Source organism: Serpula lacrymans (assembly GCF_000218685.1).
Source record: "Serpula lacrymans var. lacrymans S7.9 unplaced genomic scaffold SERLAscaffold_1, whole genome shotgun sequence".
Lineage (NCBI taxonomy): Eukaryota > Fungi > Basidiomycota > Agaricomycetes > Boletales > Serpulaceae > Serpula > Serpula lacrymans.
Genome location: NW_006763290.1, coordinates 2,390,363 through 2,411,169, shown reverse-complemented (window position 1 = coordinate 2,411,169; position 20,807 = coordinate 2,390,363). Strand labels below are relative to the sequence as shown.

The window sequence follows — 20,807 nt, the reverse complement described above, 5'->3', positions numbered from 1 at the left end:
CATGATAGCGAAGGTGGAGTGCGAGGTGCAGTCGAGACATTGTCAGAAGACGTCTTCAAGCCAGGGAAGTAGCGCTCATCGAAATCAGCTCTGTCAGAGATAACAGTGTGCTTGGTGGTAGGATAGTAGAATTTCCATCCATTGTATCCCTCAGAGTAACCAATGATCTCTCATTTCTCCATATGAGAGCCACAGATGCCTCTTATGTCATTTCGCACATGCACATAGGCATTGCAGCCTCACGCGAAGGTGAGACATGTCAGGCTTGCGTCCATACCACAACTCAAATGGAGTGGCATGGGCCACTGCATCAGTGGGACACCTGTTCCAGACATGCACCAAAGCGGACAGACATTCACCCCAGAAGCTGTTAGGCAATCCAGACTCTGATAACATGGCAGTGATACGCTCAGTCAGAAGTCTGTTTGCTCGCTCTGCCACACCATTCTGCTGAGGACAATTCCTGGTGGTATGCTGTCTGACAATCCCATGGTCATCTGTGAATTGCTCAAATTCCTTGGACATGTACTCTCCCCCTTTGTCATCGCGCAGAGCCTTGATTTTACGCTCCAATTGAGTCTCAGCATAAGCCTTGAATCTCTTGAAAGCATCAAAGACATCTGACTTGGCCTTGAGAGGCACAACAACACGGAATCGACTGTGATTGTCAATGAAGGTGACCCAGTAGCGATAACCAGAGAATGTGGGGGAAGAGACTTGGTGTACATCAGAATGGATGAGGTCCAAAGGATGAGCAGAGCGAGTATCAGATGAGGGGAATGGATTGGCATGCATCTTGCCAGACAAGCACGGTTCACAGACAGGATCAGGAGTAGCCTTGGATTCCAGTGTAAGCCCAGTGACCAGATCTCTCTGTATCAGTCTCTTGACATCAGCATGATGGTGGTGAGCCAATCTGCGATGCCAGAGCATCAAATCAAGTGGTATAGTCGCAGTAAAATGTCCCAATTCAACACAAGCAGCAGTAGATCCATCAAGGAATGCTGCATTGTTGTCATTGATAGTTGCAGTGAACAGGAGAGTGTTGTCATGCATAAAGGACATGGAATGAGATGAAATAGTGACATTGAAACCACCTTGACGAGTTAAATACAAGACTGAGAGGAGATTATTTCGAAGATCTGGTACATGGAGCACTCTAGAGAATTCCACAGCCCTAGCCACTTTGCCATTCATCACAGGATTAAACACCACAGTACCAACACCAGCTGAATAGACAACAGTGTGATCAGCCAGCTTGATTGGCACACAATATGGGGTATAGTGGTGCACCCAATGACGATGAGGTGTCATATGAGAAGTAGTGCCTGTGTCTGCATTCCAATCAATGTCAGCATCAAGTTGGAGAGGGCAATGAGGATCAGAGGGATGAATGGAACGAAGACTTGCATTTCCAGCTGATTCAGTGACCACAGTAGATGAATTGGCATTGTTGGGCGAAGATTTGGGCTGCTGAGAGGTATTCTGAGAGTTGCTGGAGCCTGCCTGAGCCTTATTGCCACACTTGTAGCAATTCTTAGCACCCTCCACTGCCTGTTGGCGACTAGCAATGTATCTGTGACATTTGACTTGGGTATGACCAAGTAAACCACAGAAATCACACTGAACGCGAGTAGAGGTGGTGGATTGGTTGCAATGATGGCAGTTAGGATGGGTGCAGGTGCTATTGGCAGTGGTAGACGAAGAATGCAAGGCAGAATTGACTTCAGCACAACAACAGTGATTGACCTCTTCAGCAAGGAAAGCATCCCTGAGCTGAGTCTTGTCCAAGGTGCCCAGAAGCAGGAGAGACGAAGTGAAGTGGGCATATTGATCAGGAAGCTCCCTAATCGTGACCATGCATGTCAGTTCATCATCCAATTCAGACAATGAGAAGCCAGTAGGACGGAGATTTTGAATCTGATGCATGCCTTCGTCAATTCTGGTCATGAGAGACTGCAGGGACTCGTCCTCCTTCTTTCTGATAGAGAAGAAGTCGTCATAGGCATTAAATCTTGTCCCAGGCTTCTTAGAGACGTGCACAATTGCCAGTTTCTCCCAGATCTTGACAGGATCATCAATGATGCCATCAAGATGGATGTGCTGCTCTTTGGTGACATTGAGGTATAATGCACCAGCAGCCTTTTCAGCTCTCAACTCCCATTTCTCTATTGCTTCAGTGTCAGTCCCAGGACACTTTTCAGCGCCAGAGACGAGCCTCCACAGTCCCTTGGTCATCAACCAAGCTTGCATTTCACCACTCCACTGGGGGTAGTTAGTGCCAGACAAGGGATGGAACTTGGGATCAGAGTCAGACATGATGGGTGTTGTATAAGACAATAGAGCAATGATAAATGATGTAGGAGACGGCTATAGGCGATGGAATAGTGGCAAAGACAATGGGCAACAGTAGGAGGCGAGCAGATAAGATGGTGAGGCGGTAGAGAGAGGATATGGAGAGGGTCAGAAAGCGCAAGGATAGGTCCAAATAGGGTCCAAAAAGCATCCAAAAGCAATCCAGGAGGGTGCTAAGGCTTCCTAGTGCTGCTACAGGGTTACGCCTGTGTTCCCCTTTCAATTCCACACTGATATTAACAGAGAAATTGCCTCGAGACAGTGTTGGTTAATAGGGCTTGTATATGAGTCAACAAAGTGACTTAAGCTCCCCAAACACCGCAGACTGAGAGAGGCTCTAGGCAACAGCAAACTGAGGCAATGCAGGCAAGCTTCACAGTCTATAGGCTTGTTCTATCTGATAATGGACAGAGTAGAGAAGATTGGAGCTTTATGCACACACCAGATATGCCAAAAAGCGAAAAATAGGGCAAAAAGTCGAAATTGATGCAGAGACAGATAAGATGGATGGATTGCCACCAAATCAGAGGTATTATCCTATGGAATATTGGTATGTCAGAGTATATTTTAACACTCCCTCCTGATCTGACATATCCATATATGGTAAGTGTACAAACATAGCCAAACATGTAAGAATGACTAAGCTTATACAATAGCACAATAAAGCACCAGGGCTCATAACCTGATAAAATTGGATAATGACCAGACCAGGGATTGAACCTGGAACCTTCTGGATACATGCCAGCTGCTCTACCAATTGAGCTATATGGCCAAGGTTATACAATGTAGGATCTTAAACATGACATGCAACCACGGACGTCTTACACAGAATAGCTGCTGCATACTGGGCTGGCTTACAAATCAGAGGTATTATCCTATGGAATATTGGTATGTCAGAGTATATTCTAACACCTTCCAGTTGCACATCAAGCACAGCAATGGATAGTGTATCTTCATCTTCTGCTATGACTCGGAAGTGCAAGCCTACACTAGCTTTTTTCTCTCCTTCTTTGGCGCAGCTAGCTATAGAAGCCCATACTCAAATGTGTTTTCATATTGCAATAAATGAAGGATTCCCTGCTTCTAATATACACTCTGATATCTCATGGCAAATAATCACTGAAAGCTCCAAGATTAGCAACAGCTTTGAATCCAAATTAAGGGAGGTTGAAGAAAATGAAGCTTTGAAAATCTTCATGATGGATTATGTGAGTGTATTCTTTCATTGCTGCGATTTGGTTTTAACTCTTGCTTGAATTTTTAGGTATGGTCTGCTGGGCCCCAAATACAGGGAGAGGTTGTAGCAAAAGCCAGACTCATAATCAATGGTGCATATGGTATCCCAGGGAATATGTCTCCTAAAGAAACCAAACTTGCTGTTCAGTGGTTGATTGATACATGCACATTTACTGATGGGGACTTTGATATCAAAGTGAGAACTATTTTTTTTCATTGTATTACAACTTATGGGTATCAGGGAAGAACCTATAACAAGCAAAAACCATTCTCAAACCCTATTTTCAAGGATCTCATAAGGAACCAATGGTTTGGAAGAAAAGGTGAAGGAATTAGGTATGAACATATTTTCAAAGGTATTCCTTTGCCTCTACTTGCACTAGTTGCCTCTGTGTTATGACTTCTTTTTCCTACTCTTGAATATTTACTTACTTATCCATTAGGTTGAGTGTGCTCTTAGAGCCTATAATAGTGGTGGTAAGAGGGTACAAGATTTTTCAGAGGATATGTTCAAAGCTAGGTGAGTTCTAATCACATTTATAACAGTTTTGTCTAATTTTATTAGTAGATGGGGATTCTACTTTGAGAAGCTCTCTACACTTCAGAAGTGTTGCCCTGGTTGGATGACTCAAATGAGGAATAATCTTTACGGAAGCATTTTGTAAGTGATATATATCTACTGCCTATCTTTTAGCTAATTTGAAATATATATACAGACATTCAGCCAATCTTCAATATCTTAATCAAAAACCTCAAGACGAAGATTATGGGATTGACTTTGATGCTTTAGAGGAAACTATGGTAGCATAAATACTCTGTTAGTAGTAAACTCTATTCATAGTCTAGATTGTTTGATTCTTTTAATGATATTGTGCATTTTTGATATTGCTTTTGATATTACGTATTTCTTGCATTACCCTTGAAGTTATAATGGCAATAAATGTCCAAATAATTGATCCAATCTATAGGTACATATGAAACAAGATGAAAGCTATAAGACTTGTATTACAGCTATTTTTTCTATAAAGACTATAAAACATAGGCAAAAGCTATAATTAGTTGGCTTGACTCTAAGAGTAAAAAAGGATCCCCAGCTTCTATAACAGCTATAATTGGTTGGCTTGAGTCTACAAGTAAAAAAAGATTCTCAACATCTATAAAAGGCTATAATAGCTTTTGGTCATCTATAAGAGCCTATATGTGGCTCTATAAATGCCAGAGGTTCTATAACAGGTCTGACAGTTATGACAACTTTATAAGTACCTATAAACAAGTATAGATCTATATTTGCTCTATATAGCTACCCCCATTTTTCCTGATGGAGAGTCACAGAAGAGGCTATATGCTAGCCTTGGATTAAGTAGCAGGCCTTTTTACTTTGAGTGACAGTTATATGAATGTACCAACATCCAAGTCATAGTTGAAGGACTTACTCATGGTCTAACTGGATATCAATTCCTGGACATCCTCTGGGTTTTCATCAACGGCACCAAAACCATTGTTTACTGCCAAAATTTTGACTTGGCTTTCTGTGTTATGCTCTACCTGTGGCATTCCCTGCTGGATAGAACCTATCATCTAAAAACTATCAGAGTATGGTACTCGCCTACCTCAATATCCTACAATGAGAAGACCTTGGAACTATTAACCAATAGTGCATATACATATGTTGTTGTAGCCACCATAGTGTTTGGGCTAGGAATCAATCAAAAAACATCACAGTGGTAGCAAATTTCTGCTTGCCATCTAGTCTGGACAACCTTGAACAGCAGAAGGGCCAAGCAGGAAAAGAAGAGAATATTGATGCTGTCTGTATCATATATGTGGAACCATCAGTTATTGCAAAGGTCAAACATAGTCTGTCCTCCTACGCAGTCCATAATTGTACCAAGGATACTGCCTTGCCTGGCCTAAGAGGGGGGAAAAACAAGTCTATCCAACCAAAGGCCCAAGATTATCAAATAAAACAGCAAGCAAGGTTAATAAATGTGGTGTAGGCATCTTAAAAGAGGATCCACTGGGAGGCGTAGGGCCAAACCTTGTCAGATTTCTCATCGCTCACATAACAGGCACCTGCTTGCAAGTCATGGTGAATGAAATCTACAATAACCCAGGCCCTCTCTCACGACAGGACTGCCTCAAGGCAAAATGCACGCCCTGCTTTTCATGCAATTCCCAGCCTCGACTGCAGCCAATTAGCCACAACACAATGATGGTCACCAATTATCCCGGCCATCTGATAGGAACACTAGCATGAAATGAACCTACCCTGATCACAGGCTTGATAAAGCTTAAGTTATCTGAAATTCATGCTGACCATGCAAGGAAGCATCTTCAAAGCTTTGCCTGCCATCAATGATACAAAAAAAAGGTGTGCAGTGTGAAATGGTGTGCAGTGTGAAATAGTTTCCCACACCGCATATTGGGCTGGGGACTCCCTGGCCAAAGTTCTGGCAAAGCTTTCACTTATCTGAATGCACGAACAGCTTTGGCAGCTTCTCCCTCACTGGAAGTTTATCCATGAAGATGGGGAGGCACTTTTTGATCTGATGAAAACACTCAACCAGCGCTATGATGCTAGTAAAGGCCAAAGATATTCACAACAAAAAAGCTGCAGTGACCCAAGCAGGGAATCAACAAAGCAAAAGTAAGTTTTCATTACTACGCTACACCTTGATTGTTAATATACACATGTTATTTGTAAAATAGGACTTGCCCAAGCCCAAGCTGCCTTAAACAACAAAGAGAATGCACCACCAGCTCTGCTTTCAACCTCACCCGTTGACCACTCTATCTACATCATCATGTTACCTCCACTCCCTCAAGCAAATCTACCTCGGATTTGTCCCTTCCCACAACATTATCATTCCTATAAATGCACTGTTGAATCCTCTGCCTGTCAAGCCAGTCTGTCAAAATACCAGTGTATGGATTTAAATACATAGTAAGTCCTCTAGTTGGGGTTCCCATCTGTAACATGATTGATTATTCCTCTATCCAGGTATATAGGCTTCTTGGGCGCCTGAAGATAACCATTCTGAGCTACAAATTTATCCATTTGGCTCTCACTAGTGTTGCTGTTGTTGGCAGTGTCATCCAATGTATTGCCTAGGGCTACAGTAGGTAACATAGCTACACCATGTAACCTGCAATATCCATATGTATAGTTGTTTGTAAGACAAACCCATCTAATCTTCCATTTTTAGGACAGTATGACCTTTTATGAAGTCATCCTAGGCCACAAAACCAGGATCTCTCCCTGGACACTATTTCATCATTTTTTCAGCCCTCAACCAGTCTATGAGAATGTGGAGTCCATTTTGCAAGTGAGGACTTCCATGGTTTTTGCTTTGACTCTGCAGCAACACTGCTGACTCCATCTCTTCTTTCAGCCGCGGAAAGGAAAGTACATGCATAGAGATAACCCAACAGTAATATGGGTCTTTGAACTGTTTGCCTTTATGGGCCACCATTTCCTTGAGCCAGAAGTTTGAGTATTCTTGCAGTAATTCTGCTTCAACAAAGCAATGAGGCAATCTATGTAAGTTAACTACCCAGTTTTTTTTTATGACATATGTTAATTCTGGACTAAACTCCCGTTTGAAATTACAATAGATCTTCAACAGATACTGGCAATAGTGTGGGTTGCTAGCTCCAGCAAATGTGAAGATCCAAACTTTGAGGATCCCTAAGACTCATCCAGTATCTCCTGTTGCAATAGCATGTTGAGTCTCTCTCCACCATAGGGCATCATGCATGAACAGGATTGCATTGGCAAGTATCACATCCCTTTTGGCATGTACTGATATGTTGCTTTCTGCAAATAATTCTGAAAGCCCGTCAATCTCCTCCGTCTCATTATCCAGTTTGTTATCATGAGCTCCGAGAACCTTTACTTCCACAGCATGTGATTTTCCATTGCCTTCCACTTGGGTCACCATTTAATGGTGCATCATCAGGTGCATAAGCAGGATTTTGTGCTGTATAATATGCCTACATAGTAGCATCACACTAACCCAACTTTCCAGTGGCATCCATCAGATCATCCCAAAGAGGTATTTCATCTCGCTCTCCAAGCCTCTCAAAATGTTCACAAAGATTGGTGCAGTCAAAGTATGTTCTTAATTTTCATTTCAATAAGTGCACCAATGTAGTTGACAAAGAAAAGACTTACTCCAGCAGTTCAGAAGGTATGCATCAAGCAACAGATTAAGAATATGGCGGCCATTGTGGAAGTCTACTTTCTTGAGGTTACTTGGGGGAGGGCACTCAGCTAACATTGTCATGCAGTTCAGTGTTGAATGATCATTTGGGAAGTCTGTCCCTTAATGAGCTTGGAATATCCAGCTGAGGTCTGTCCACTTGGTGTGCCAGAGTCTCAACATTGGTACCACACAACACATTGATTTAAAGTCCCCTGAGTGCATTACCATGTACTTTTTCAGCTTTCCCAACTGGTCAAAAGTTTTCCCATCCCTGCTGAAGTTTATAACTTGGTTGTCCAACATTTTTTCATTGATATTCATCTGTACATTTAAAGAATTATCCACAGCATCCTGCATCCTACTCATATGCATTTCATCAGCGCTGTTTGTAGCCAATGCGATGACATTTGACTACCTGGTAGGGTCAATTTGATGCTTTGTGATTAACTGATACACTGATTTCATTTCTTGTTTATATACTGACAGTGCAGGAATGAACACAATGAGAGTCTGAAGGAAATGGAGTGTTTGTACATTACGCAGGTGAGTGCTGTCAATGTCATCAAGTATTCCATCAACACTGATTTTCTTTCTTTCTTGTTGTTGCTGCGATCAGATTGGCTCACTTAGGTCAATGCCTTGGGATCACAGTTTTTGGGCTCTATGGCTGCACCTGCAGAACTTTTTAGGTCCTTGCAGCCAATTCTATGGTCATGCTTCCTTGCAAATTCCTGGATATTATCCCCAACAATGTGGAAGAAATGCCGAAACCCTGGCTGTGTGGCTTCACAAAGCTCCTCAAGCTTGGCATGTGCCATGGTGGTGTCATATTCATGCCACAGATCAAGTCCGAACTTCTGAATCTTTGGTATACTTGGAATTACGCTCTTCGTGCTCTGCCACTCAGTGTAGCCCTGTACCCCACCCCCACATGGCACTTCAGATATCTGCTCCAATACTCCTGCACCGGACTTCTAGTCTGCTATACGTTTCCTCTACATGTTCTCATATTCCTCATGGACTCTGTAGTTTAGACCTTATGGTACACTCCCCTCACATATGTTTTCCCCTCACTAGATTATTGTCCACATGGAACTCTGTACCCACATTACGAGTTACTCCTTACAGACTCACATCCCTCCAATATAGTATAAGTTGTAGCTCCCGTACTTTATTCCTGCAGTTCAAATATCAACTAGTTCCTACCACCTGTTACAATGCACAAATTTTGGACTTTTAAATTTCATTTCTCCACTTTAACTTTCTTTCATAGTTTTCACACACTGTGCCATGCGGCACTTTCCATTTTGTTCAATCTCCACTTTCTCGCGCTGTGCTGCTTTTCTTTATTCTTAGCTACAAGTCTCTCACGCAGTGGAGCCGGTCACACAGGCTGTGCCCTATAACATCATCAGCCACTGCCTTTATCAACTGTATAGTACACATGTACAAATAGTCTGTAGATGTATATAAACCCCAATAAATTGAGGAGACTCCTTAGCAAGTCCTCCTGTTCTTTACCCACAACAAACTTGGTCCTACCATAAGGGAGATTATCCTCTCCTCCATTCACCACTCTCTACTTATCTTGTTGTGCACCAGAGTATACAAACTTTGGTTGTTACACCACCTTTATTCAAGTCATCTTCTAAGTTTCCCGGTCCTTCTCTGAAGGATCTTTACTACACTCCACCTTTCATCCTCTACTCTCACCCATTCACTCTGTCAAGTTAGGGACCAAGATCCGTGGAAGGGCCTAGCACACAAGCTAAGTCAATTTCCAACCTTGTACTCTGTTCCGCTCCCCACCTCATCTCCACACTCTGAACTCTGCTACTCCAAAGGCCACGGTTCTGACAGGTGGTAGGTGCAGCATATACTATATTATATGCTACTGACCTCCCTAAATGGCTGTCAACATGAAAAAGCAACCGGGAGTGTATAGCAAAAAGATACAAGCCCCAACAAAGTGGCAAGAGATGGGCATATTGCGAGCGAGCAAAAGTTAGTGCTATGATGGCATCAAGGGCTACCTGTTTATGTAGCTTTAATCACAGCACACAACTAATCCACAAAGAAATACAATGTTATGGTGCCACTTCTGGCCTATAATGTAGTCCTGAGAGAGATAGAAGCCAGGATTGCAATAGAAGGGCACAAGTTGCCACATGACAGGTGCATTTATCTCCGTAATTTCCTGTCACCGTTGGAAACTTAAGCCCTTTACTATGTCCCAAGACACCAGAGGAGCATGGTTTCTCAGAGCATTATTGGGCTCAGATCAAGCATGTACTTGAAGACCATGATCACAACCAATCATCTTTGTGGACTCCATCTGAATGAGGCCCACAACATGCTTTAGAGCCCATGCAGTGAGTGCCACCTGCCGTGCTTTATTCTGTTCAGATTCATTGATCTTATGTGCTTTTCATCATCTTCAGGGCTAATACCTGCTCAATAGGGAGTCTGCTGAGCATTTAGATAAATTAGCTTTACCGTTTTGCCTATGGGATGTGATACCAAAGATCCATTCAGGAAAGCTGCCAATATCTGTGAGTGTTTATGTGTTAGTTGTGCCCAATATCCATGCTCATCCTCCAGCTGGAATAAGTGATGAAAGAGCACGGACAACAACCAATCAGCCTTGCAGACCTTGCGCAAGATGCTATTGACCTGTTGGTCAACTGTTTATGCAGGTCAACGAGTAGTGTTTCCATTTTCTGTGGTTAACTTGGGTTGGTTTTGGCTTACTGTCATTTTGATTTTAATGTCCTTAGTCTATCAGTTGTTCTGCTGATCGATCACAAGGTGTAACAAAAGTTTTGACACTCTGGCGCACAATTCAGACAGGCAAGTGTGAGGGAATAGGAGTGGGTAAACCCCTTAGTGGTAGGACCAAGTAAGTTGTGGGTAAACAACAGGAGGACTTGCTGAGGAGTCTTCTTGATCTATTGCATGTAAGGACCATTTTATTATTTTATTATTTTCTCTATGTCTTGGTTCTCGAACACTTTTCCCATTACACCTCTGGCTCTAGGGCTAGAGGTATCATTTGCTATCTTACTTCTCATAGCCCTCACAGGCTTTCTTAACCACCATTACCACTTTATATCACAGATCAGAGACTGGGTATCACTCCCAGCCAGCCAGCACAATGGGTAGGGACTGGTAGTAGGCATCTCGCCAACCAGCTCCAAGCCCCATTAAGGCCTGGATATACTAATAAATGCTTTGATCCGGATCGTACCTCATCATGAGGATACGGTTCCTGAACACATGTGACAAACACCTATTATTAGTACAATTCTCTCACCCGCTAATTAACCAAGTTAAAGTTGTACGATAGTTGTTCCCTTTTTCTTATTGGACGATTTATTCCTCAGACCACTTTTCATCTATTCTCCTTTCGGTCTGAGGAACGGACGGTTAGCTATATAAAGCCTTACCTATTCATGTATAGTTCCTTAGTTTTCTATTACTGAATTTACCCGCTTTACTCCTCAACCGAAACCCTTGAGTTTGCTCCCAAGTCCTCTACTTGCTATATTTACTAGCATCTGTCGACCTCAAGCTCATTGAACCTCTTACTCCCTGCAAGTGCAGTAGGAGACAGGTTTTGTTTTTGTTATAGTTTATTGTTGCCTCACATTGCAGTATTTATACAACTACAGGCTATTTGTACATGTGTACTATACATTTGGTAAAAGCAGTGGCTGATAATGTCATAGGGTGCAGCCCATGTGACCAGCCCCACTGCATGAGAGAGTTGTACTTAAAATAAGAGAAAGCTGTGCAGCACGAGAAAGTGAAAGTTGAACAAAAGGAAAATGCCATAAGACACAAGTGTGAAAAATGAAAAAGAAGGTTACAGGGGAGAATGAAAGTCAAAGGTCTGAAAATTGTGTATTGTAACACAAGGTGGCTTAGATGAACAATAAGGGAAACAATATTAATAATCAGTGCTTTTGCTCATTCCATCAAACATGAGGCCCTTGTCCTGACACCTGCTACTCAAAATAGAGTTTGGGGCAGGGGTTCTGGGCAGGGTACTTGCTGAGCTCGGAATTGGGCAACAAAATGTCAACAATTTGTGTTATTGACACTGATCGGTACCCTCACACACATCACTCTTACTTCAGAGCAGACCTTATTTCCAAGATGTCAATCATCAATATATTGAATTAGGTCAGCAAGGGAGACTAGGATTTCTCCTCCTCTCTTGACACAGTGTGGCTTGGGAGGAGCCTGTGGTTTTACCTACTGTCACTGTGGGGATCAATTTATATGAGCCCAGCTGAAGATATTGGATATCCGTGTTCTGATTGGCTGAAAAAGTTAAAATTTATTATTTTCAGCATATAAGCCCGTGACTTGCGTCACGAGCGAACAAAAATTCGCTGACAGCAGGATTTGAACCTACGCGGGCAAAGCCCAAGTGATATTGATCGTTCAAATCACTCGCCTTAACGACTCGGCCATATCAGCTTGATAAGGTCGGGTCCGAAATGAATATTGACTAGATGCGCTCAATTGTACTTATTCTTATTCGCAAGTTGCGTCCTCTGCCAGGTTACCACTACTAAGAAACCGCACCTCTAGCCATGGACTCCCTTATTCCATTTACAACTTCCGGTTCACTGGTAGATTGTGTGGATAGTACGTATACTGAAAGCTGCACCTATCCGTCAACTTCCGTTTACATATCTCATTTTTTGCTCTTCGTGGGGTTTGCTTTAAACTGATGCTTAATTTAGGGAAAATGTTAGTGATTTTGAGAGACGGGCGCAAACTTCATGGTGTCTTGCGTTCCTACGACCAGTTTGGTGAGCTACCGTAGTCCGGAAAATTATAGCACGTATCACTAAAATTCGTGCTTCTAGCTAATCTAGTTCTGGAGGATACCGTAGAGCGACTGTATCATGAAAACACGTTTGCTGAGAATTGGCATGGTATATTCGTCATTCGTGGCGAGAATGTTGTCCTGCTGGGCGAGATTGTGCACTCGTTTTCAATTTCAGCGAGGCAAATATGCTTATACTTTGTTTTTAGGACCTCGATAAAGAGGATGATATACCGTTAAACCAAGTGCCTTATACTATTTTAGAGTCATACCACCGCAGTAATATCACAAGTAAGAAATACCGGGACGACATCAAAGCTCAAATATTATACGAACAGAAAGGGTTTTGTAAAGAAGGCGGGGAGGGAGATGGGTACTGAATTGAAATTTTAGCCACTCTGCCCCTGATCAGTGTTGGTAAAACCATGTTACACTCTTGTTACCAGCGTTTACCTATGTGATCTTGACAGATGACGGATAAAGCAAATCTTGAATTGTATTCCGAAGTTTCATTTCTTTGTTGGCAAGTTCTAAGAATATACCTTTATTGAGCTCTCTTTCGCAAGATATTTCAGCAGTGCGTAGCTTTTGCCAACTTTAATCGTAGATTTAGCAACGGTCATCAGAAGATTATCAAGCTCGTCTACTAACCCAACATGACGGTCGCACTTGATTCTCCTGGAGCACCACCATTCTGGCCTACTAGTATTTCCCGCAGCATCTGAGTCACATGCACCATCGTCCGCACAGTGTTGCTCTTTACTCGAAATATCTTCATATTCTTCGTCATAACTTTGCAAAGCTTCTTCCCCAAGAGATGCCCATTCTTCTTCTCCAAAGCAGAGTCGTTGATCCCAACCGCACTGATCGAATTTTTCCGCACGTTTCGCGGCCAGGCCGACGAGTTTCTCCCGCCACATTACCACCTCCATATCTCGTTTCGTTATTTCCTTATCTCTGACCACTTGTTTGAGTCTAGAACTAAGTAGTTCTATGCACTTGGCAGTACTCTTCAGTTTTCCATACGCAAGATTCTCCACTGCTGCGGCGCCCTCATGAAGTCGACCGCTAACACCCTCAAAGTGGGCGATAAATCTTACTCTGTCCCATAGTTTGTGACCTCTGCCATCCTTCCCGTCCCATTCCAAGAGGCGCTTTTCCATGTACTTGATGCCACAGTGATCTGAACAATATTTTGAAAATACTCCCCGAGCAGGTTTATGGCATGCGCTTGGAGATGAGGGATCATCGTCATCAAGACCAAAGAGACAACGTTGTTGATAAGTTGTGCCCAAAGGTAGATTGGGGTTTCCTTGAGTAAATTCAAAGATGAATCAGATCGTCTGACATAAAGGAATGAAAAGAGCCTGTACTTCGAATGCAGAGTGGGCATATGAACTGATCAACAAGATCTACTTCGTAGTCTGTCATGCCCACACATGAAGAATGGTACCATTCATCACACCTGTATGAAAGCGTAAATAACAACACAGAAAGAGAATGACGCAGGCGAAGCACCAACCGATCACAGGCAATCATAATTCTATCTTCATCATATCGTGTATTGCATATACAATATAGTTTATTATCTCCATCGTCTTCCGTATCCCTTACAGTTTTTGCGTCACAAGATACCCCACAGCCAATGCTATCCATGGAGTTGTCGGCCACGGACAAATCTTTGGCATTCCATTGTCTCCTCCGGATCGTGGTCCTATATACTAGGTTAGACATCAGTACGGCCTGAGCAGGTTCATCAACAAATGTACGACTGATACAGTAATAAAGTGATGTTTACACCTACGCATGCGTTAGACGAATCCTTTTTTTCGTCATTATCCACTTGATGACAGCAACCGTCTGCTCCATACTCCGGCAAAGACACGTTACGATCAAGCTTCCTACACATAGGTTGGGAAGAAACTGGTGTGACACACGTGGGTGCCGAACGTTTGAAAGAGCCAAAGCACGACATGTGTTCCTCTACTTCAAATTCAACTGAGGTAGGCGCAGCTCTTATACCAATGGCCGGATGATGTCCTATTGACTTGGTATTTCGCGGACCGCAATTTCTGATGTCAGTTGAATCGAGACATCTCGGTGGCAAAGAATACATGCGTTGTTCATCCTGCGTTAGCGCATACGATTCAACCAGTTCCTCCATTGCATGCAAGAAGGGCTTCGGGTGGGACTCCGAAAATAGCTTGCGAAAGCTCAGGGGATGGGTGTCTTGCCCAGATGCAGGACGGCAAGTAGATATCGCTGCGGTCTTGTATGGTAGTGAAGACAATACAGGGAAAATCTCGCCTCTCGACAATCCTGCGCTAAATCGACTTGTTTCTTCTGGTACAGGTCGAGTAAGTGCTTCCAGATTTACGTTTTTGGGGCTAGAGTTGATGGATGAGAATGGAATAACGGATGAAGATGATACAGTGGTGCAATTGAAACCAAAAGTGGACTGGTATTCCATGAAAGAGGGATAAGGGAGTGAATGTATCGAGCCCGCTGGAGATGACTCGACGTCGAGCGGAGCATTGGATGAGCATCCAGGAGCTGTACAAAGGGCGTTCAATTGCTCATCGTTGCTTGAAGAAGGAAGGTTGCTGAATTCGCTGGACGAAGGGTGTACATGGTCTAGAAGAGGCGAGTGAAGGGACGAGTGTGTACTAGTGAGGGAGGGTGGACAGTGTGACCGAGGCTTGAAACGTGATGGATTGTGCTGCTGCGGCGAGCCTCTACCCACATCATCTCGGTCTCTTGATTTCATCTGTTTATCACACAATTGAAAGAGATGATTGGTAGGAGTGTGTTGTCTCTGATCCGGTAATATGGTTGATGCCAGTGCGCCCTCATGGGTGTAACTGGGGCCATCGGAGACGTTCCTACAGAGAGAATATATATGAGTGGAGGCTTAGACTGCTGTATACAAATAACTTACCCCGCAGTTCCATCAACGCTAGCGACGGTGGAATACGAAGTGTCTTCACAAAGGAGCGAAGAAATATCCATTCTACGCGGCATAGTGCCGCATCAGGAAAAGAACATCAGGGTGGATGACCTGTTATACATATTGTGTGATTAGGTAAGCCACTGGAGACTACACCGCGAAAGGTTAAAAGTCCGTTACCTCTGACAGAGGTCGACAGGGACATTTGTACGATGTGTCTCGTCAACATGTGAGCAATATAACTGGAAAAGATAGTAATAACATTCCAGGCCCACAGTCTCATACACGATCGTATCAATGATCACATAATGATTTGAGTAGGATATTCGCAACCACAGGTTGGTGTGACTTGCTGAGGCTGCAACCACGACAATATATTTATTCACGTTGCATCAATGTCTAGACTATATGTATGAGTCCTCTACATCAAGCTGATGGGAATGTAAGAACCAGTGGCATAATCAAATGATCTGTCATACAGTCCGTCTAATACGACTCCCAAACACTCGAGAACGGTCTTGTGAATCATCCAAAAAGGTTATTATGTTCACTAATTCTCATTTCACGCTACACTTCAGCATCATCATAACATTAAAATCTCAATTTGAGAACATACAATAAAAGGGTGCATCAATCAGACCAGAAAATACAGTCAAGCGAAGGAATGTAGAAAGAATGACATTAAAATACTGTACTAGTAGGCTGCACACAACTCGAGGAAATATGAACATAATCACCAGATCAACTGCGCCTGTATCCTTCCCTGCCAACCCATGCTCACTGTGTCGATTGGAGGAACCAATTTCCCTGGCTCAGCGTAAGTCGCCATGTCGATCTGCAGGGTCTCAGTAAAGAAGCTGTATAGAGTCAGACAATTGTACATAAATGTTTTGAAGTAATGGACTTACTCCTTGACATTATCTTCCCACTCTTGGGTTGAACTTGTTCCCTGTTTGCCATGATCACGGATTTCTTTAAGTAGCTGATCCACGTTAAGTCCAGAATTGCTTGTCTTTCCACATAGCGGTGGATTTCTCTGTTGTGGATCCTGCATTGCTTGATCCCTCATCTAAGTCTTGCGTGTTGTCTGGAACCACTCTGTCTACTTGGTATTGTTCATTTTCATCGCAGGTGGGATCCGACATGGGGACATTGTCATTGGTGGTGTTCTGTGTAGATATTATCCTACGGAATTCTACCAGCGCAGCACGCTACCTTGGAATAAGCCTGTAAGAAGAAAAAAACGAGGTAGACACGTAGCAAGAATGCAATTCTGGCCCAATGGGCCAGATTGATCTCCATCAGCCCCGCCAGAATAAGGGCTTTTGTGAGCACCCCGATGTCTTGCTTCTTCTGTATACTTGTCCATAGCTAGACCAAAGCAATATTAGTTTGCGCACTACACAATGTTGTGTACGAGTCACTCACCTTCGGCTTGATGTTACCTCTCGCTGCTGTAAGTAGATCCTTGATTAAGCTTCCTAGCTTGCTTCGTGTTTCAGGGTCTTGAAGGAGTTCTGGTTTGATCTTGAAGACGTCTGGGTTTTTTTCGAGAAATTCCTATATGAGAGGTCAGCTCAACTAAGTACACAGAATGAATGAAAATTTCGTACAAAGACACAATCTCCGTGATCTGTCACATACACTGTGAGGTTTGGAGAAAACAAGCACACTCGAAGATGGTCGTTAAGGAGTTTCTGTGAGTGATCAAGTTAGACAAAGCGTCAAAATGAGGCGAGTCAAGACAAAATCATACCCTAAAGTCAGCAGAGTCCAGCATTTCCATCGCCTTGTCTCATTCTGCGGCTCGACTGATGGCATCCATCGCTAGAAGATGTCCTTTTATGTCAAGTAACATATTGGCAGTGGTGCCGAGCTGTAAAGTGCAAAATTTAAACTAGATTACCAAAGCGGCCGAGCATGTATCTACATACCTCTGCAAATTTATCCAGGCTCCTGGGAGGCAACTTGTATGACTTGCTGACTTCTACACCTAAGGTCTTAAGATGTTTGAGGGTTGTTTGCTGTATGTCTTCCAAAGATTCAGACCGAGGCTGGACGGTACCTGGTTGTGAGCTAAGAGGAGATCTGGGAGGACTTGTTCCATATAATTGTGGCGGGGAGTTCAAGGAAGACGGACCCATATCCGGACTGGCTGATACTGGATCAATCACTTGTTGACGTTTGAACTGCAAAAGTAACGATGAACGGCCAGACATCCCGCAAAGCAATGGGTGAGTCTCATGAGCCCAAGCGAACAGAAAAAGAGTCAGACAAAATAAGTGATTAGTTCAAGCTCCGTGTTTCCACGAGCAAGATCGTGCAAAATCAGCCTCCCCACCCTAACAAACAAAAAAAGAATACTTAACAGGATAAAAATCAATTTTCTCTGCGTGACTGTGTGTTCCAATAAGGATGATGATGGGGGAAAGAAGGTTGAAAGGGATAAAAAGGCTGCGGAGGCAAATCGGAAGGCTGAGAAAACATGTGGTGGGAACAGCGATATAGCTGAGATGTTTCTGCGTGAGATTGTGAGATTGAATGATGAAGATGTGGGGAAAAAGAAGGCTGAGATGACGATTCATAAGGCTGAGAGAACATCTGGGGTGGATAGTGATATGGTGCAGGCAATCCATTGAGCCCGTGCATTGGTGAATGAACCCGTTGGAGGTGGTCGGGTGCAGAGGAAGGGAAAACTGGTATCCTGGAAGGACCAGGCCGGATTGGAGATTGGATCTGTGGAGAGACTGGCGCATGGGCATGTTGAGGAGTATTCGCCCCTGCTGTGGTGCGCCAATTACTGATCGTCTTCTTTTTCCCTCTTCTGAATGGTGTACGGTCAAAAGCGGGCATCCGCACAGCAGGCATTGGCGTCTCATCAAGATTAGTTGTTGTATCTGCACCTGTTGTACCTCCCGCATCTACCAGAGTTTTCTTTTCACGAACCAGTTTTGCAGCGTTCAGTCGAATTTCTTGGACGTTGGTAACCCAAGGTGTTTTGGTACAAAGACTTGACGGAACAACCGAGGCTATAAGGTGAAGAGCATATACATTGAGAATATATTTGTTGGTTTGTTTGTGCGCGACTGTCTTGGTGAGTTTAGTTGTCTCACTATATTCTTGTCGTACTGGTACAGTTTTGAATTCACTACAGTTTGACGTGCAGCAGTTGTGTAGCACATTAACGGAACATAGAAATTTCTAGTATGTTGTCAGTAACACACCAGGTAAAGGACTTAATTATATACCTCTGCGGGAAGCACATCTTGCGACTCTGTAATTTGCAAGCAAGGAACTTGAAGGTTGGCATGGAGCGCTGGCAAGAAATCCATGTAAGTAAAAGCAACATGAGCAGCAAATTGACGGTTTGCTTCAGTGACGAGAATCTCTTCTATTTTTCCAATTTGCAGGGGGGTCCCGGTGGACAACGAGGAGACAACCACATAGCTGCCAACTTTAGCCTCATCACCATTGCGTGTGGTGAAAGCCAAAGCTTTCAGAAACATTGACTGATCACCAGGAGAGTTCCGTCTAGACTTGATGTAGATCTTGGATGAACACGTTGACTTCCAAGGCACAGGGTCTGATGATTTGCATCTTGTAGCGCTGGTGAATCTTGTTGAGCTGCCCAGCTTCTTGGTGTCGGGACAAAGGCCCAATAATCAACATTGCTCTGGGTGATTAGCAATATATTGTTGTATGGCAGGACCCGCACACATCCAATTACCGCTGGCGGAGTCACGCCAGTAGCCCCCTGTGGCAATATGCTTGATAGTATCCTGGGAAGCAAATGACTGGCAAATATCCCGGCTTGGAGCCTTGCGATTGCTGTATACCGATGACAGACAGAAAACATGGTTGAAGGACTCATACCGCTCTGTTGAGAACAATAGCACTGGTCCAAATCTACAAATAAATGCAGGTAAGTGAAGTAAGAAATGAAACTTTGGGTTTGAAATCAGTATGCTTGGGGCACATTTTGCACTGAAATTGAGGAAGTCTTCAATTGTATGCAAGATTTGAGCCTGTGTATTTATATCAAGTCCTGCCAAATACAAGTGATTCAGCACTCACCAAATACTCCTCCAGGTTGTCTATTCCCGTGTGCCATAGAAGCACCACTAAATCTCCAATGACACTCCAAGCATGCAGAACATCTTGCGGTACCAGGTCATATATTAGATAGGGCATTACCCGTGCAAGGCTTTTGAAATGTTTGCCGATGAGGCCACCCTTATACCGACAGATGTATTCTGCTCCTAGTTGGGGGGAGTTAAGGCCATCCTTGCTGAGGGATTCAAGGCGCGCCTGGAAGATAGTTAGTAGGTGGGCTTTATCGAGGAGCCAGACAGTTTGTCCCCAAAAATACTTTACTACACCCAATAAAACAGTGTGTAGGATCTTACTAGGCGTATCTTGATGGACATCAACACCTGGCATCTCTAATAAAGGATTGATGTGGTCATCGAGGGTTGCACCTTGCAGCACTGTCTCAAGCTCCTATTCTAGCCGCTGGCGGACTTCAGCCTCTGGTAAAGCAGGCTTCCCTTCTTCACGCTTGCAAAGTTGCTTGCCCAACTCAAGCAGATGCCGGATAATTAAATCATTTGCTGTGTCGCGTATTCCAGAGTTTGTAGTGGCCATTTTAACCTTCTTGGTCCCTCCAGGCTCAAGAGAAGTATTTATTTGGTGCTTGATTGCCTTGCAGGTCTCCTAAGGGGTTTGAGGTTCGCCACACTACAAATGATGAGAACTTTTTGACCCAGTTAAGATAGAAAGAAACAAGACTTACTTTGAAAACTTTTTGGTAACCTTCATCGGTTTTTTTGTGCGCTTGAGTTCCACCGACCTTGCATGTTCTGCAAAAGAAATTACTTTGAAGCCCAGAATGACTGCATTCCTCAGCGTGCATGGGGTTGTCTCCTGCAACAAATAAGAGATAAGGTTGTAGCATAACTTCCTGCTCGTACTTGCAATCCCAAGTAAGTACACCGGATGATGAAGCTTCGCTATTGGATTGGCATGAGAAGAAAATTGTAAGAAATATGGCAAAAATATTAACGTGATGGAGTCTTTGACCCCCTTCATTAACTCCATGGGCACAGCATGTGCGATGAGGAGACAAACTGGACACAGAACTCTTTTCCAGCATCTCCCGAGGCATTGAGGCATTGGATATATAAACTACATGATGCTTGTTCCATTGCTTGGATACATTACCTGA

At 43.5% G+C, this 20,807-nt stretch overlaps 7 protein-coding genes across 7 annotated transcripts; 3 read left to right on the top strand and 4 right to left on the bottom strand.

Annotated features, from left to right (window-relative positions):
- Positions 1–1,067: 1,067 nt before the first annotated feature.
- SERLADRAFT_375748 (uncharacterized protein) lies at positions 1,068–1,517 on the bottom strand (the record flags this gene model as incomplete). Its single annotated transcript, XM_007312356.1, has 2 exons — positions 1,068–1,334; positions 1,411–1,517. A coding segment is annotated over one exon (185 nt), but the record flags the coding sequence as incomplete, so codon positions are not given.
- A 1,776-nt stretch (positions 1,518–3,293) lies between these two features.
- On the top strand, positions 3,294–4,401 carry SERLADRAFT_432102 (uncharacterized protein; the record flags this gene model as incomplete). Its single annotated transcript, XM_007312355.1, has 5 exons — positions 3,294–3,563; positions 3,620–3,787; positions 4,035–4,111; positions 4,160–4,252; positions 4,308–4,401. The coding sequence occupies 5 exons, from the start codon at positions 3,294–3,296 to the stop codon at positions 4,399–4,401; spliced, it is 702 nt and encodes a 233-aa protein (XP_007312417.1).
- A 1,761-nt stretch (positions 4,402–6,162) lies between these two features.
- Positions 6,163–7,283, top strand: SERLADRAFT_404660 (uncharacterized protein; the record flags this gene model as incomplete). Its single annotated transcript, XM_007312354.1, has 6 exons — positions 6,163–6,238; positions 6,301–6,397; positions 6,496–6,535; positions 6,593–6,692; positions 7,098–7,132; positions 7,218–7,283. 6 exons carry the CDS (start codon positions 6,163–6,165, stop codon positions 7,281–7,283), a joined length of 414 nt encoding a protein of 137 aa, XP_007312416.1.
- Positions 7,284–12,368: 5,085 nt separating this feature from the next.
- Positions 12,369–13,193, top strand: SERLADRAFT_454838 (uncharacterized protein; the record flags this gene model as incomplete). Its single annotated transcript, XM_007312353.1, has 5 exons — positions 12,369–12,452; positions 12,551–12,619; positions 12,677–12,792; positions 12,846–13,053; positions 13,107–13,193. The coding sequence occupies 4 exons, from the start codon at positions 12,398–12,400 to the stop codon at positions 13,014–13,016; spliced, it is 411 nt and encodes a 136-aa protein (XP_007312415.1).
- Positions 13,167–15,657, bottom strand: SERLADRAFT_432100 (uncharacterized protein; the record flags this gene model as incomplete). The annotated part of the gene is made up of 5 exons (XM_007312352.1): positions 13,167–13,948; positions 14,010–14,101; positions 14,159–14,379; positions 14,441–15,518; positions 15,575–15,657. The coding sequence occupies 5 exons, from the start codon at positions 15,655–15,657 to the stop codon at positions 13,167–13,169; spliced, it is 2,256 nt and encodes a 751-aa protein (XP_007312414.1).
- A 589-nt stretch (positions 15,658–16,246) lies between these two features.
- SERLADRAFT_454833 (uncharacterized protein) lies at positions 16,247–16,863 on the bottom strand (the record flags this gene model as incomplete). Its single annotated transcript, XM_007312351.1, has 2 exons — positions 16,247–16,440; positions 16,492–16,863. 2 exons carry the CDS (start codon positions 16,650–16,652, stop codon positions 16,317–16,319), a joined length of 285 nt encoding a protein of 94 aa, XP_007312413.1.
- Positions 16,864–17,962: 1,099 nt separating this feature from the next.
- SERLADRAFT_432098 (uncharacterized protein) lies at positions 17,963–20,227 on the bottom strand (the record flags this gene model as incomplete). Its single annotated transcript, XM_007312350.1, has 4 exons — positions 17,963–18,784; positions 18,832–19,218; positions 19,658–19,891; positions 20,105–20,227. 4 exons carry the CDS (start codon positions 20,225–20,227, stop codon positions 17,963–17,965), a joined length of 1,566 nt encoding a protein of 521 aa, XP_007312412.1.
- Positions 20,228–20,807: the final 580 nt, after the last annotated feature.